At 35.1% G+C, this 15,633-nt stretch overlaps 2 protein-coding genes across 2 annotated transcripts in view; one reads left to right on the forward strand and one right to left on the reverse strand.

Annotated features, from left to right (window-relative positions):
- The window catches only part of LOC106666119 (ankyrin repeat and BTB/POZ domain-containing protein 2), a 39,914-nt gene that overhangs the window by 11,355 nt on the left and 12,926 nt on the right, over positions 1 to 15,633 (forward strand). The window lies entirely within an intron of this gene.
- Positions 5,923 to 10,682, reverse strand: LOC106666124 (density-regulated protein homolog). Its single transcript, XM_014393046.2, has 2 exons — positions 10,426 to 10,682; positions 5,923 to 6,343 (listed from the first exon to the last, which is right to left on the reverse strand). Exons 1-2 carry the CDS (start codon positions 10,606 to 10,608, stop codon positions 6,086 to 6,088), a joined length of 441 nt encoding a protein of 146 aa, XP_014248532.1. The 5' UTR covers positions 10,609 to 10,682; the 3' UTR covers positions 5,923 to 6,085.

The following is a 15,633-nucleotide window of genomic DNA, read 5'->3' on the forward strand; positions in this document are numbered from 1 at the left end:
TATTTGGGAAAAAGGGATACATGAGTATAAAGAATTTGCATCTTCAGCAAGGAAACTGTTGCTTCTAAATTTCTATCCTTTGGCAAAGAACCTGTTAATTCAAAACTGTTCAAAGATGGGAAGTTGTTGTTTCAAAATTGTTCAATGAAAAGCTTGTAAAACTTTAAATATATTTGGGAAAAAAAGGATGAATACGTATAAAGGAATTGGATTATCAGCAAGGAAACAGTTGCTTCTAAATTTCTATCTTTAGCAAGGAAACTGTCGCTTCAAAATTGTTAAAAAAAAGGCGGTTCAACCCAAAATTTAATCGAGTAAAAGAATTCATCAATGTAAAGGATTTGGATCTTCAGCAAGGAAAGTGTTGCTTACACTTTATGTCAGTTTAACAGCCAGGAACCTTTTGCTTCAATATTGTTCAAAGAAAGGCTTGTGAAAGCTTATATTTATTTGGGAAAAAAAGGATTCATATATATAAATTATTTGGATCATCGGTAAGGAAACTGTTGCTTCTAAATTTTTATCTTTAGTAAGGAAACTGTTGCTTACACTTTATGTCAGTTGCACTTACAAATCCCGTCGAGAGACTTGTTTGTTACTCCTTCGACCTGATAATGAGCGTTTAATATTTGAAATCCGGATCATTGAAAACAACAAAACTGTGAGTAGAACCATAATTTACAAAATAAAAAAACATTTTAGTTATTTGTCGAATAATGTTTTAAAAGAGAGGTGTTTTATATCAAAGGTAGCGCACCCGGCTGCTGGAAAATTTATTATACATGTTCCTATTACAAGTACATTTTGTCTTTCATTAAACAATATTTAAATAACAAAATTGAAAATTGTTATGGTCTTTATAGTAATGACAAGGGAAACCATTTAAATTTTAAGGGTAAGCAGATTCACAAAACTTTACCATTGGCTTTACCAATGCTTTTAATAAAAGACACTGAACTTTTTAGAATATCGCCTTTCGTGAACAAACTATTTTCTCGTTCAAACAACCTCCTTCATGAGTTGTACTCTGCTTTGCTCCAATAGAGGACAGACATGCAGGATGTGTTTGATATTTTGAGCTGTGCTGTTATCACAATGGCGAGTTGAGATTTTTTTTCATTCTGTTGAGGTAACCTAGGTTTTGAGAAAGCTTATCTATTCCTGCTTGTCAAACTTTCGCCCAAAATGCCATTTTTTATAATTAGAATATAAGTTGTAAATACATGAAAATATCATTGAGGCTTGAGATTGATTTAAGAGAAGTATCGTTTAAACTGATAAATAATTATAATATATTTATGGCTCCATCCTTCTGACAAGTATCCTTTTGACCCTTGAGATTTTGTCTTACAATTAGTTTAACAAAAAAGCTTCTAATGTAAAGAATGTATTGAAAAGGAACGTAATTTTATATTTTGGATGGACGACGTGGACGCGAATAAAGACCACCGGAATGGATAATCATCGCGTTAAGTCCGTTGTTCTGCGTGTTGATTTTAGCAAGCAGAATTTTTAAAAATAAATATAAATAGTCGCGACATGCAGACAAACTTTATTCAATTTTTTTTAAAGATCTAGGTTAGAAATTCAGTTTTGAATTAGGCTTTGTCATTTTTTCCATCTCTACGGTTGATTTATGGTTTAGTTAAACGTGGGAACAAACGGCATTCTTATTTTGAAAACGTCACAAATTGTCATAAATCGTGCCAACACGATTGAGGACGGCACCGTGAACATTTGTGGTCAAAGTCCCAGTTAAGTTTTCATACTCTCAAAAACGACGCGAAATGTTTTACTATCAGTGGTGTTACATGTTATGTTCTACGGTAGTGAAAATCCTTACGATTAATTCGAAGGAGCGGAATTCCTTCGATGGACCGGCATGATAAACAGATAAATAATTATAATATATTTATGGCTCCATCCTTCTGACAATCGCATTAGTGTCTTAACCCTTAACCAATGGTTTTATCAATACATCTTAGTAAATATTTCTTTGCATGCATTCCCTTTTTTTAAGGATGGCTTTAAATTTAACAAGGCAAACAGGATTTCGAGAAATTGCATTTTGTCGGAGTGTTTCACAAGCGAGAATACCATCGGACCAGTTTTGTTAAAGCTACACACACACACACACACACACACACACACACACACACACACACACACACACACACAAACACAAACACGCACGCACTTGTTTTCAATTAAATGTTTTAAAGAATGGTGATATGAAATTAAATAACAAAATAATTTCTTTGGTAGTGAAACAAATTAACTTAATCTATAGCATTTATCATTGCGGAAAATAATATTTCTATCGTCCAGCTTTTGTTAAAATAAAAAGGAGAGGCAGAAATATAGACAGAAAAAAAGATAAAATTAAAAAAAAAATAGACAGAGGTTTTATTTAAAGTAGTGATTCAGTTATTTAGAGAGAAAGAGAGTGAGAAAGAGAGAGAGAGAGAGAGAGAGAGAGAGAGAGAGAGAGAGAGAGAGATAAAGAGACAGACAGACAGACAGATTAGATCATTAGATAGGAAGTGATAAAATCCAAAATTATCCATAAAAAAATTTTACAAATAGAGACAGGCACTAAATAGAGAAAACGAAAAACAAGAAAACGTTTAATGGTTTTGTCACATCGTCTAAAGAGGTGGGTGAAGAAAAAAGTAATGTTGGGAAGGGAAAGCGACAATTGCCCAACAACCCAAATGCACAAAAAGCAAATGTTACGTTTGTTTGGTCGTAGTCTTTTTTGGTGGAGAACTTGGGAGGAAAATGCCTCGATAAATCCCCTCGGTGAAAAGATATTTAAACGGTTCAAACCCGGTCCGCATAGACAGTAGGAAAGTAAGGTCAGAGTCGGCCTGGCAGGGTCATGGACCACATGGCGAAGACAATCGTTTTTATTGCTTCAAACGTCAGCTTCCGAATTTACGCACCAAGTCATCAAACGAAATGGTAGGAAATTAAAATGGAATTGGAAAAAAAATGTTTAGAAAAAAGTTATATCTATCTTAAAGTACCGCTAGTTCAATAGAAGGCTCATCATCATCATCATCAAAAGCGTTTTATTTCTATAATAATAATAAGCCCGTAAAAGCAATTCATAAAATCTTTTCATTGTTTGGTGAACAATAGAACATTAAGAATTTGAAACACCTTGAACAATATGTGGATTAATAATAAAACCAGACTATAAAAAGTTTTTTTAATGTGCAATTAAATAGTTAACAAGATTTTTATTAGGTTAAACTTGAAACTTTAGAGCTAGAAACTTTTCGAATAACTTGTACAATTAATAATGTATGCAATGATTTAACTAACTTTATCTGTCCGACAGTTCCACAGACGACATTTATTTTTAATTGTTTAATAATGGTAGAACAACAACCATATTAAGGGGGGGAAACTCGCCAGAGAAGCAGAAAATAAAATCAGTTTCCCGTTGCCCATTAGCCTGTGTCGGCTTTTCAAAATCCACAGTTTTGCACACGAGACGATGAGATTGATAAATAATTTATTCGACGTTACAACGTTTTACTTCAACGAGAGCAAACATCGCCGTAATTGGCCTTGTTGCGTGCTTACATAAAGCATATGTAATATTAGTGAAATGAAGTTTGTCTTCCTGAGTTCTTTAGTTACTTTTCACGGAAAATTGATCTTCAACACTTCCTCCATGCCTTACACGCACCTGCTCTTTATTAAAAATAAAATGATGTATATTATGAAATAAAATGCTTGACCAGACGAAGGTCGTGGGTTCGAATGCCGCTCTATCTAGCTTCTCTTCCCTAGCTTTTTCATCTCAGCCAAGACCTTAGATAAAAAGTATAATTAATTATAATAATTAATGAGGTCAATTATGTCTACTAAATACATATATATATGAAATAATATTTATTTTTAAGTTAATTAAACATTTTTCAAATTATTGTAAACAAAGTAATATTTTCATTTTCTTGTTAATATGATTTAGTTTTTAGTTTTAAACTTAATTCTATCTTTTTATTTAAGTTTTTATTAATAATGTGTACAAATGTGTGGTGATTAGTGACCGTTAGTCGATGATATTCGGAAATCGTGAGATGTGGTCTGGTGTGGTGTAGGTTTCAGAAAAACATTTTCTTTATCGTACCAACGTTTCGATCTTTATTAAGATCATCTTCAGGGCCTGGGATTTACAAACATTGTTTAAATTTAACAAATTCATGTAGGATGTGGAAAAAAGTGAATTTTTTATATTCAATCAAAGTATTTCCACTCAAAGTGTTTGGTTACGCAATTACGCAGAAAACGAACAAAGTGTTACTCAAAGTGAGTAGAAATACTTTGATTGAATATAAAAAATATTTTTTTGCATTGTATAAATTCACTTTTTTCCACATCCTACATGAATTTGTTAAATGTAAACAATGTTTGTAAATCCCAGGCCCTGAAGATGATCTCAATAAAGATCGAAACGTTGACACGATAAAGAAAATGTTTTTCTGAAACATACATCACACCAGACCGCATCTCACGATTTCTAAATAAAAATTAACAACTAAGTTTTTGTTATATGATACCAAAGCCATATTTAACAAACAGCAAATATTTAACATTTTTTCTTTTTATATGTCCTTCTCAAAATGATATTTAATAATTGCTTTTCTCAGTGAAACTCGAGCTAAGTTTAAGTTTAACATTCCTTGAAAGTTGTTTAGGTTTCTAGCCGCGTGAACTATAAATTAACGATTGAAAATTGAGGTTTTGTGTTTTGCAGTTATAAATAAATGATTTGTGAATCGTGTTTTGTGTTTGTGGACAATTTTCATAAACTCCATTTTATATTTTAAATAACTGGGCTTTCCTGACCTGTCGATTTTAAGCGCTGCTATTGTGAGTTTTGCTTCTATTTTAATTATACACTTTAGCCAACGAAGTTTCTTGTAAAAAGGTGTGACCTGGTCAAATAATTTTAGTTTAAAAGGAGAGGGGGGAGGGAGGGAGGTAGGGAGAGANGAGAGAGAGAGAGAGAGAGAGAGAGAGAGAGAGAGAGAGAGAGAGAGAGAGAGAGACAGAGACAGAGTTCATTTTTGTGCTCTCGTATGTTTTTGAACTGAGTACGGTTCATTGAGAGTTGATGAGGTTCCAGCCTTGACTTCGTAGTAGATATTCATTCCAGCCTTGACTTTGAACAGGGGACTGGATTCCTTTCGTTCGAACGCCCGCGGCACTCTTTCCCCTTTATCAGTATATTAAACCTATAAAATTTACAGAAAAGATTTTTACGTTAAACCGTCGGCGGTTTTTGAGGAGTTTGAGTTACAAAGGAAAAGTGGACGCCTCATGTTTTGTTTTCGGAGGTTGACGTGGTTGTCGGTGATCGATCCTCGTCCATTTGATATGCGACTCTCCTCGATAGAAGTAGATAGCTTGGCGTTGATAAACGATCTCCCGCTGTCCCCGTGAGCCGGCAGGGGATAGAAATTCCACGGATACCAGTATACAGGTCAGCGGGTCCCCTCCATCTCGCATTCTTCCTGTATAGAATCTCACATTGGTTCTCTCTTCTTTCAAAATGACGATGTCGTACAAAGTCCTGTCCTCGGCGGTTTCGACTAGTCAAATAACCATTTGACTGTTTCAACAAACAAGTTCTAGTATAAATTCAAATGTGAGTTACATTCGGATGATTTTTATCAAATACAATTTTAAAATAGAAACCTAACCTTTCGCCAAATCATTTGGTATAATGACGATTAGAATATAGGATAGCCCAGAGAAACAGGGTCTAATTCCATTTATGACAATTACTTAGAAACTAGGAGCAATTGAACATCAAGAAAACTGATCCATATCGATTTCTGATCCAGCCGTGGGGTTTTGGTGAAGTGGGTTAATTGATAATATTGAAACGTTAAAAAGAAAAAGAACCAACAAATACATTTTTTATAAGCATCTATGAAGGGTTGACATACAATTATCATAAGTGGAAAAATTACATCCTTATCGTCAAATCTTGAAGAAGAAATGCTATTTCAGCATAGTGGTCTATACTTGGGTTATTTTACCGCCTAGGCATATTAATTCGGCGTTATCTTCTGAGGTAGCCCAAGTCTCCGATCAAGTCTGAAGTGATGGCCGGCCAACGTGCCGGTATGAGCTTGCGGATCTTCTCTTTCACGTCGCCCTGGACGACGATCTCGTCTTCCCCAGTGACCGACGCCCCTGTCGCCAGACTGGAGCCGAAGTAGCTTGATGCGGTTTTCAGGTCTACGCCGAAGTTGCTAAGTCCCGTGATGACGGTGACGGATTTTCGCTTCCCCCTCGGGGCCCAGCTGAGGCATACCTCCTAAAACACAAACGACTTTGATATAAAGACCATTTGCATAGGAAAAATCACAGCATACATTATAGGTCTTAAGAAATAAGTGATTTTAAAGGTTCAATTTAAACCGTGAGTTTTTGTATCTGGTGGTCATGAATTGAAATAATCACCGTTGGTAGGTAGTTTACAACAAATCCTTCTCAACCTGTCCTCAATTGTTTGGGCTCGATATTTCGCCATATTCAGTAGTAGGGCTGTCTGATGCGGAAACACGCCTGACAAATCAAACCAGCGAGCCTAGGCGGACCCAAACGATCGGAACGGACCAAGACAGTTTCCTCACCCCTCAGACCTTCTTAATATCTTAATATTCAGAAAGACCAAGAAATCTCAATATTTCCTAGATTATTTGCCACAAGTTTTCAGGCTTTAGAAGAAAACAAGATCATTTGTCCGAATGTGCAATAATATCATGAATTAATCATGCATATGGTATGTCCTATAAATAACCTGTTGCCCAAACCAAAATTAACAATTACGTTGAATTTTTTTACTATCTAGGTTTCTAAGTGGTTCCATTTGGTCTCTTTTCTACAAAAAAGTTTGAGAATTTGGCTAAAAACAAAAACAAAAATTAGTACTCTTGATTGTTATCAGGGATGTGGTCAAATATAATATTTTTAATTTTAAATCTTCGCCTAGCTTTCGGAACTTTATTGAAATTTCTTCAGTGCTCTACAGTTTTTTCATGTATAATACATTCATACAAGTTGTAACTTTTATTATTACTATTTTTTCTCTCTCCACGGTTTGTAATGTTATGTTCCATTCACTAGTTCCCCCTCAACCCTTCTTTTTTTATCATTGTATTGTTGGCAGCCCTTAAACAGGATCTACCTCAAGGGTGCCTATAGTACCAACTTTTGTTATGTAAGTGTATATAGTTTTCTTTTGTACTAGGAAATTTGTACCAATTGTATCTTTTTTTTCTGTACTATGTATTAACCTAAAAAAGTTAGTGAAACCGAGCAGAAGGAAGTTTCACTTCAAAACATTATACATTTATTTGTGTTGTGTTAATTTCCTGCTTATTTTTCCCTTGGTGGTATTTAAGCAGAAAAAAGCAGTGTTACAGTATGCGTTATTACATTCTTAAAACGCAGGATCCGTGTTAGCGTTACACGTTCAGGAAGAAAGTTAATGAAATATTCAGTTGATAACAATACATTTTAATAAATTACTACCCCGGAAGAATCCTCCGGTATGCGAGGTTGTAACATAGAATTTCCGACTGGTGCTTAACACTGAAGGAAAGAAAATCAATTGTGACATCAAGAGGCGGGGCGCGTGGAGATAGGCAGTGCGATGATCAAAAGGTGAAATTTAAAGATTTGGTCCCTTTTCATCCTGCTTAGCGTCAATTTAAAAAAGTATATGAACTGCGTATATTATCTACTAAGCCTATTCAAACTCTAGTCATCTTCCATTCAGAGTTTTGGGTAAACAAATATTTCTATTTTCATTTAAATAGACGGCATTAAAGTTTTTTCATTTATCAGATTTAATGACGACATAAATGTAAAGCAAGGGATAAAATCTGCTGCCTCTAAAAACTAAAAGGGTTAATACACTAGAAATTAAAACGGTACATTTCGTTCGTCAAAAATGGTAATCATTATTTTATAAACAAAGAAATTATCTTTTGTTATAATGTAGTAACAAAATTACATGTGACAGAACTAAAAGTTGTATAATGTTATTGTAATAAGTGAGTAATTGAGAAAAGGAGATAAAGAGAAGGAGAGGGACGGAGAGAGAGGGAGGGAGAGAGAGAGAGAGAGAGAGAGAGAGAGAGAGAGAGAGAGAGAGAGAGAAAGAAAGAGTGAGAGAAAGGGGGAGTGAGAGGGAGAGAGACAGACATAGACAGAGATACAGGCAGATTGACAGGGTGGAAGAGCGGGAAGGAGTAAATATATAAATACATACATAAGTAAATTGGAGTAGGTATGTAAATAGAAAGATAAGTAAATAGAAAAATATATCAATTAATACATGTAATTAATGTGATTTTATATACATAAAATTAAATAGAAGATAAGTAAATATATACGTATAAATAATTAAATATATAGATAGATAGTTAAGTAAAAATAGTTGATAGATAAATAAAAAGATAGATGGATAGAAAGAGAGATAAGTATATAATAAATAGTAGTAGATAGATATGTAAGTAGATATATAGATAATTAAATAGATGAATTGATAAATAGTTTGATAGATAAGTAAAGAGATAAATGGATGGAAGGATAGATAGATAAGTAAACAGATAGATATATAGGAATAGATATCTCGATAAATAGATATGTAAATATATATATATATATNATGGGAAATTATTTTGATTAAAGAACATTGCTTTAAAGTAACTAGTTTCTTTTTTTTTGTTTAATACCAAAATCCTGCATTATTTTCCGGACAACCCAATAAATAGATAAGTAAATAGATGGATGGATGGATAGATCCATCTTTTATTTATATATCTTATCAAAGTAAACAGTTACATGATAGATAAGTAAATATACAATTGAATACATAGATTCAAGATGTATAGATAATTAAATAGATGAATTGATAGATAGGTTGATAGATAAGTAAAGAGATAATTTATAAATTATATATATATATATATATAAATGCTTATATATATAAATAAAAGAAGTGGAGAGATACCACGAATTTGAGTGTCTCGACAAAACTTTGGTTGTTGCCTGGGTGCGTGCCAGGATACAGGACTGGAGGGTAAGGAAAACCCGATGAGGCGGGGGCTGGGGCGTCCCATCCTCCTGACTTAACCATCGCGATCCTGACTTTTTGCTAAAAATGCAATAAAATATATGATTAAAAGAAAGTTGCAGCGTCGGTAGGCTGGATCGGCTGAGAATCTCTCGCGTATCAAGAGCACTGCCGATAGTTGGCCCTCGGAGGACCTGATTCGTAAAGAAAGGTCATCCTCCCTCGATTAAGAATAGGCCATGCGAGGTTATACAAGGACACTATTGGGTCCAAGCTCCCGTTTGTATCCGGCGTGCAGAGAAAGGTTGCTTGATGAGACCCACTTAACTGAAGGGTGCAATTCCTTGGCGTCATATAGGGAGCGCGTAGGCATGCCACTCGATATAAGAATTGGTGTTCAGCTCGGCAGGGAGTTTCTGGGCCCCATGTTCCTATTCTTGGAGGAAACCGGGTTGTTTTTATTGTATGGACAGTACTGATAGTTTTATGACCCTAGATTGTGTTGAGAGGAATGCATTTATTTGCGTGAATATGCATGATTAAAAGTTTTAATTTGGTTGATTGGTTGCAAATATTAGCTGACTTATTGATAAAAAATATAGTTAAGTGGCTTCCATGCGTTTCTTTCAGCAGAGAACTTTTTTAACAAAATCTTTGTGGTTTCTTTTCCAATTTTCGGAGTGCATGAAAGTTAAATATTTCACATCGATGACCGACCGGAAACTGTAAAATTCAGAATCCACCTCGGGAGTTACAGGGAGTTACGTGACGCCCGAATCAGGCCGAGGAATGATTTTATTTTGTGAGACGTAGTCGTGAGACACACTTGAACCTCGGCTCTTAGAGGTGACCTAAATAAACAAAACGGTCAGATCGTGTAAGTATCCGGGGGGGGGGGTTCGGGACAGAACCGTTTCATTTAATGGCAATAAAATTTATTGTAGAAATACACGAGCGGTCTGCGAGTTGAAGAACCGATGACAATGGTTCGATCAGTTTCAGGTCCGCCCATCCTCGCGTTTTGTTGGGGTACAGATTCATATCGGCTCTTTAGTGGGAATCTGTGCTTTCTGCCCTTTTGTTTGTGTTTTCTTGGGCTGTTTATAGTCGTAACATCTTAATTCGAGCGATTTAAACATTTGATACTAAGATTCTAAAACCACCTATGTTTAATTTAAGGCTAACGTTGCCAACAGGATTTGTTCTAAACGTTCAACTAGCAACTTCGAACAGGGTTTTGCCAAAAGTATACTCAATTCCTAAACTTGTTTCTCAAAAGAAACGTGTAAGTGAGACGGTAACTAATAAATTACCGGTTTTTGCGAGTTCCGCCTCACTCCCTTTTTCCTCGAGTTGTCATCTTCCTGCTTCCCTAAGCTTTTCCCGTTGGACAGCCAAGAATTGCACATAATCCGTCCTGGAAAGTACTCGCAATACTCGGTCGGCAGCGAGCAGTTGTCGCAGTACCGAACTTCCAAAGGATATGTCACCCCCATCGGACACTTTACCACCCTTTTAAATTCTGGGATCTGCAGAACGGAAGCCCTTCTGATTTTAATTCAAATAAACAAACAGCTGACTGTTGAAAAAAATATTGATATTATTTTGAATATCCTAACACGTATTTATATCATATAAATTTGCGTTACTACGTTTAAATTTTTACATTTTATGTTAGTAATATAAGCTTCTTGTATGAAATGAAGGAGTTTTACAAAAGATAAATATAACGACCCTATTTGCATTTTAACTCTAGGAACAAATATTAATCACATATTATGAGATCTTGTTTTTTTTTATGAAACATACAAATCCAGTTTCTTTTATGATTTTATATCGGTCTGCTTTTAAGAATTCTTGTTCCTTTCCTTTGCATCCTAGTTCTTACAACGCCTTTAACGCAAATGATAAGGAGTGGAAAAAAGAAAAGAACTCTTGCCTGTCTCACCACACTAATTAGGTTTAATGAGATTGAGCGGTTTCCAGTTTTAATTGGACTAGAGAATAAACAGATAGATAGCTAGAGTTAAATAGATAAGTAAGTAAATGAGAGACAGATAAATAGATAGAGAGAGAAAGAGAAAGAGGGAGAGTAGAGTAAAAAGAGAGAAATTCAGAAGAAGCGAGTGAGTGAGGTAGAGTGAGATTGAGAAGGAAAGAGAGAGAGAGAGAGAGAGAGAGAGAGAGAGAGAGAGAGAGAGAGAGAGAGAGAGAGCAAGAGGGACAGGAAGAGTGAGAGAGATAGAGGATGTGAAATAGAGAGAGCAGTGTTGTTTGTGTGTCTATTTTTTACATAAATATTGACATCAACTTATTATTGTCAAATGTTTAGTAAAAGTTTATAAACTTTTTTCCTCTTTTTATAATGTACGTTTGTAAAGTCCAAGGATCCTAAACAAAAATATATGTATATGTCAAATGTAGCATGTGCATGTACACGTTAAGTGGAAGACAGCCCTTAAAACGGTCAATCGATCAATCTTTCCCTCCTTCTTTCTTACTTCCTATCACACTCTCTCTTTTCCCCCTCTTTCTCAACATCCTCTCTCTCTCTCTCTCTCCCCTCTCTCTTTCTCTCCTTCCTACCCTCTCACTTAATCTGACTCACTCTCTATCTATCTGTCTCACTCACTAACTCTCTCAGTGAGTGAGTAAGAGTGAGAGAGAGAGAGATTGAAAGAGACAGAAGAAAGAGAAAGAGGAAAGAAAGAGAGAAATAGAGAAAGAGCGAGCGAGTGAGTAAGATTACGATTGAGTTTCAGAGAGTGAGAGAGAGAGAGATAGGGAGAGCGAGGGAGATCGTTAGGGAGAGGGGTGGTTAATAGTGATTAATAAATAGTCTGTTAATCTGTTCCTAATAATAAAATATTAGAAGTATCATATAGAGAAATAAAGTATAAAAGGCTAGAGAGATGTATGGATATTTAGACGACTAAATTTAGATAATTCAAAATAGGCAGATCTCCTAGATAGACATGTAGACACATAAAGATCGATAAATTGTGAAAAAGATAGAGGATACGTAGAGGTAATCTTGTCAAAAATAGATATAGGTAAATAAATAGAGAACAGATAGATGGATAGTTAGAGTGTTTTTAGGTAGAGGTAGATAGAGCTAGGACGATATATAACTACTCATTGGGTTCGACGAGGGGTCAAACGAGTTTACAATATCTTCTACATATTATTACCAATTAAAATTCCACGGGCTATACGGGGATTTGAACTCAGAGTTCCCCAGGAGAATCCAGAAGAATGGATGTGACCTGTGCTTTGGAATTGCTTCCATTCCTTTTCTTTCCTTTTCATTTTCCAAGACACATATCTGTTGTCAAAAATATTGTCAGTTTCAGTTTCGAATCAAGTTGTCCGTACGATGTTAACTAATTCGAACTTTCAATAGCCCGGATTAAGGACGTAACAGATTAATTTTGTTATCGTCTCAATGTCTATTATTTATTCCAGTGTGAGGCCGGACAGAATTCCAGGCGGTCTTAAGCTTAAGACCTTCTTGAATTCTTTAGTTAATTGACTATCTAGGACATGGATCTTTCTTCTCGACCTTCCGTTCCAGTCCCATCTGTGGCCCTGTGTATATTTCATCTCGGTACTTAATTCCAGGCCGTTTTAAAAGAATTCAATGCTAATGCAAAGAGAGAAAGCCAAGATTGATGATCCATAGGGAGGGCATTATTTAAATCATACCCAGATTCATTCCTAGGCCTTGTCTACGTACAGGAGTTCGATCTTATCTCTCATCCCAGTACGATCGATTAAACTTCTCGAATGTACAACTTTTCTAATGTTCGACTGTTTAGTTATAAATGGGATTTAAATGAGATTAATTTTGAAGTCTTTGAAGACTTGGAGATAATGCCGGGGCATGGAGTAAACTGCGAAAAATGGACGTGATGGGAAACGGAAAAAGTAATTATCCTTTAATTTATTCTTATAAGGCAAAACTTCAAATCTTTTTGTACCTGGGAGATTAATGCTGGGAATATTGTGGACAACTAAAGGGGTTTGCACATTGCTTAAAAAAAAACAAAAAACAAAGTTAGAGTCTTGGGCTAAAAAATGCTACGTTTCTTCTAACTTTGAATTTGTTTTGAAAAGATTAATTTTTATATAAAGAATGCACAAGGATTGTCGTAAAGATAGGAATTCTGAAACTGTTTATAAAAATTAATTAATTGAGAACATAAAACAAGAAGTCAGGTTTAAACTTTGTGTGATAACTTCGATTACTCAGGAGGCTTAGAAAGCACAAGCGCTTCGTTCCTTCTAACTTTGAAATATGGTTATAGTTATTATTTTAACTTTAAAAGTGGTTGAAGTACAACTAATAATAAATGTTTTATAAAAACCAATTGGACGGGAACATAAAACGAAAAGCCACAGTTAAGCCTTGCATGTTAAAATCAAAAGAACTTAAGAGGCTTAAAAAGCTTAAAAGCTTTGTTCCTTCCAACTTTGAAATATGTTTATAGTTATTATTTTAACGTTATGTGTGGTTGAAATACAACTAAAAATAAATGATTGATAAAAGGTAACTGGACGAGAACCTAAAACGCCAGGTTTGAACTTTGTACGAAAAATTTAAGATTACTAACAATAAATCATAGAGTTAGGCAAAAGCTCAAATGTTTCTTCCAACTTTGAGCTTTCTAAATATCGTTTTAGTCAATGATTTCAATGTTATTTTTAGTATTCGTACTAATTTTTGTAAAAAGGTCGCGCAGGGTTGTAACTTTAAACAGTTTACCGATGTTTCCGTTGAATTTGGGCTGTGGTCAAAAGGACAAATACTAGTGTTGATACAATACTAGTATTTGTCCTTTTGACCACAACCCAAATTCAACGGAAACATCGGTATAGAACGTTGGTCGATCGCACAGGATCCTTTAAACAGTTTATGCAAAATCAATGAAAACTATGAGGTTTGCAATATAAAAGTAAATAGTTTTGAACAACGCCCAAGCATTTTTGAGTTTCAGGGTTAATTAGGAATTCCCAGTCATATTTTACATCTACAGTCAAGATCACAGGTCATAGCAAGCACGTTTTAGACCAGAAGTCCGACAATATAATTTATCGTTTGGTCGATTGACTGTCTGTAATTATATCATTAGAGAGTTTATTAGTGCTAGTTCCTTTTAAAATAGGAATTTCAAGGACACGTGGTGGACAAGGAGCCCCGAGTATACAGGGTGTAGCCGACGCGAGGCGAGGAAGGAACTGGTTCCCAGTCCAAAACAGTAATTAACTCATTAACATAACTGAGTCGGTTGGTTCATCATTCTCGAAAACCGAAAAGGCGATTGTTCCACGTCGAAAACTTCCTTGAGATCCTATACACGGACGGGGGAAGAAATCCGAGCGTCGTCCACAATACAGTTAGCCCGATTAGCATACTCCCTGGAAATTTTATCACACACTTAATTCGCCTTTGTGCTTTGACATTCCAAGGATTGTTGTTTTCATCGTCGGCTTGTTAAATGTCCCTCGGCCAGTGGCACTGTTCCAATTGTGTCGAAACCAGGACCAGAGTTGAAAGCGAAAAATTAAAAATCCCCCGCCCAACTTAAAAATAAAATAAAAATAATAATAATCTGCTCGTAGTATTCGTGCTTTCCATGCTAAACTTAATCCTTTGCTTAATCTTCTTGGCGATCTAATCCAAAACTTGAAAATCTCTGATATTGGCTGGCATAAAAAAAGAAAAGATTTGTACATTTAAAATAAAGCAGCATGAAAATAATTCTTTGAAGAAAGATGTATTATTGCTGAAAGTATTAAGCAGAAAATATATAGGTATTTACATAACTCTAAATTATAATAACCAATATTAAACATATTTATAACTTATTTTATAGATTAATACATAATGATACAAAGAAAAAGTACGCTCATTGTTTCCTCGATTATCTATTATAATTAGCATTAATTTTGATTATATTGAAATCTCTCTCTTTCCCTCCTTCTCTCTCTCACTCTCTCTCTCTCTCTCACCCTCTCTTTTTTCTCACTCACTCTCCTCACCCTCTCATTATAACACTCTCCTGATTCATTGCTATTTTAGACATAAATAACTTATAAATATAAATAGTCAAGAGTTTATAAACTTTTTTTCTACTAAGAAGTATATTTGTAAAGACCAGATTCTAAACAAAAATATATGTATATGGAAAATGTATATGCGCAGGTTAACTGGAAGGCAGGTCCTTGAAAAGATTGATCGATTGGTAAATCAATCTTTTTCTCCTTCTTTCTCACTTTCTATCACTTCCTCTTTCTCTCTTCACCCCTCCATCTCTCTCTCTCACTCACCACTCACCCTCTCTTTTTTTTCTCTCTCTCACTCACCACTCACCCTCTCTTTTTTTTCTCTCTCTCACTCACCACTCCCCCTCTCTTTTTTTTCTCTCACTCACCACTCCCCCTCTCTTTTTCTCTCTCTCTCTAACTCACCACTCACCCTCTTTTTTTTTCTCTCTCTCACTCACCACTCCCCCTCTCTT

Source organism: Cimex lectularius, unplaced genomic scaffold, assembly GCF_000648675.2.
Source record: "Cimex lectularius strain Harlan isolate CLEC.00 unplaced genomic scaffold, Clec_2.1 scaffold5, whole genome shotgun sequence".
Classification (NCBI taxonomy): Eukaryota; Metazoa; Arthropoda; class Insecta; order Hemiptera; family Cimicidae; genus Cimex; species Cimex lectularius.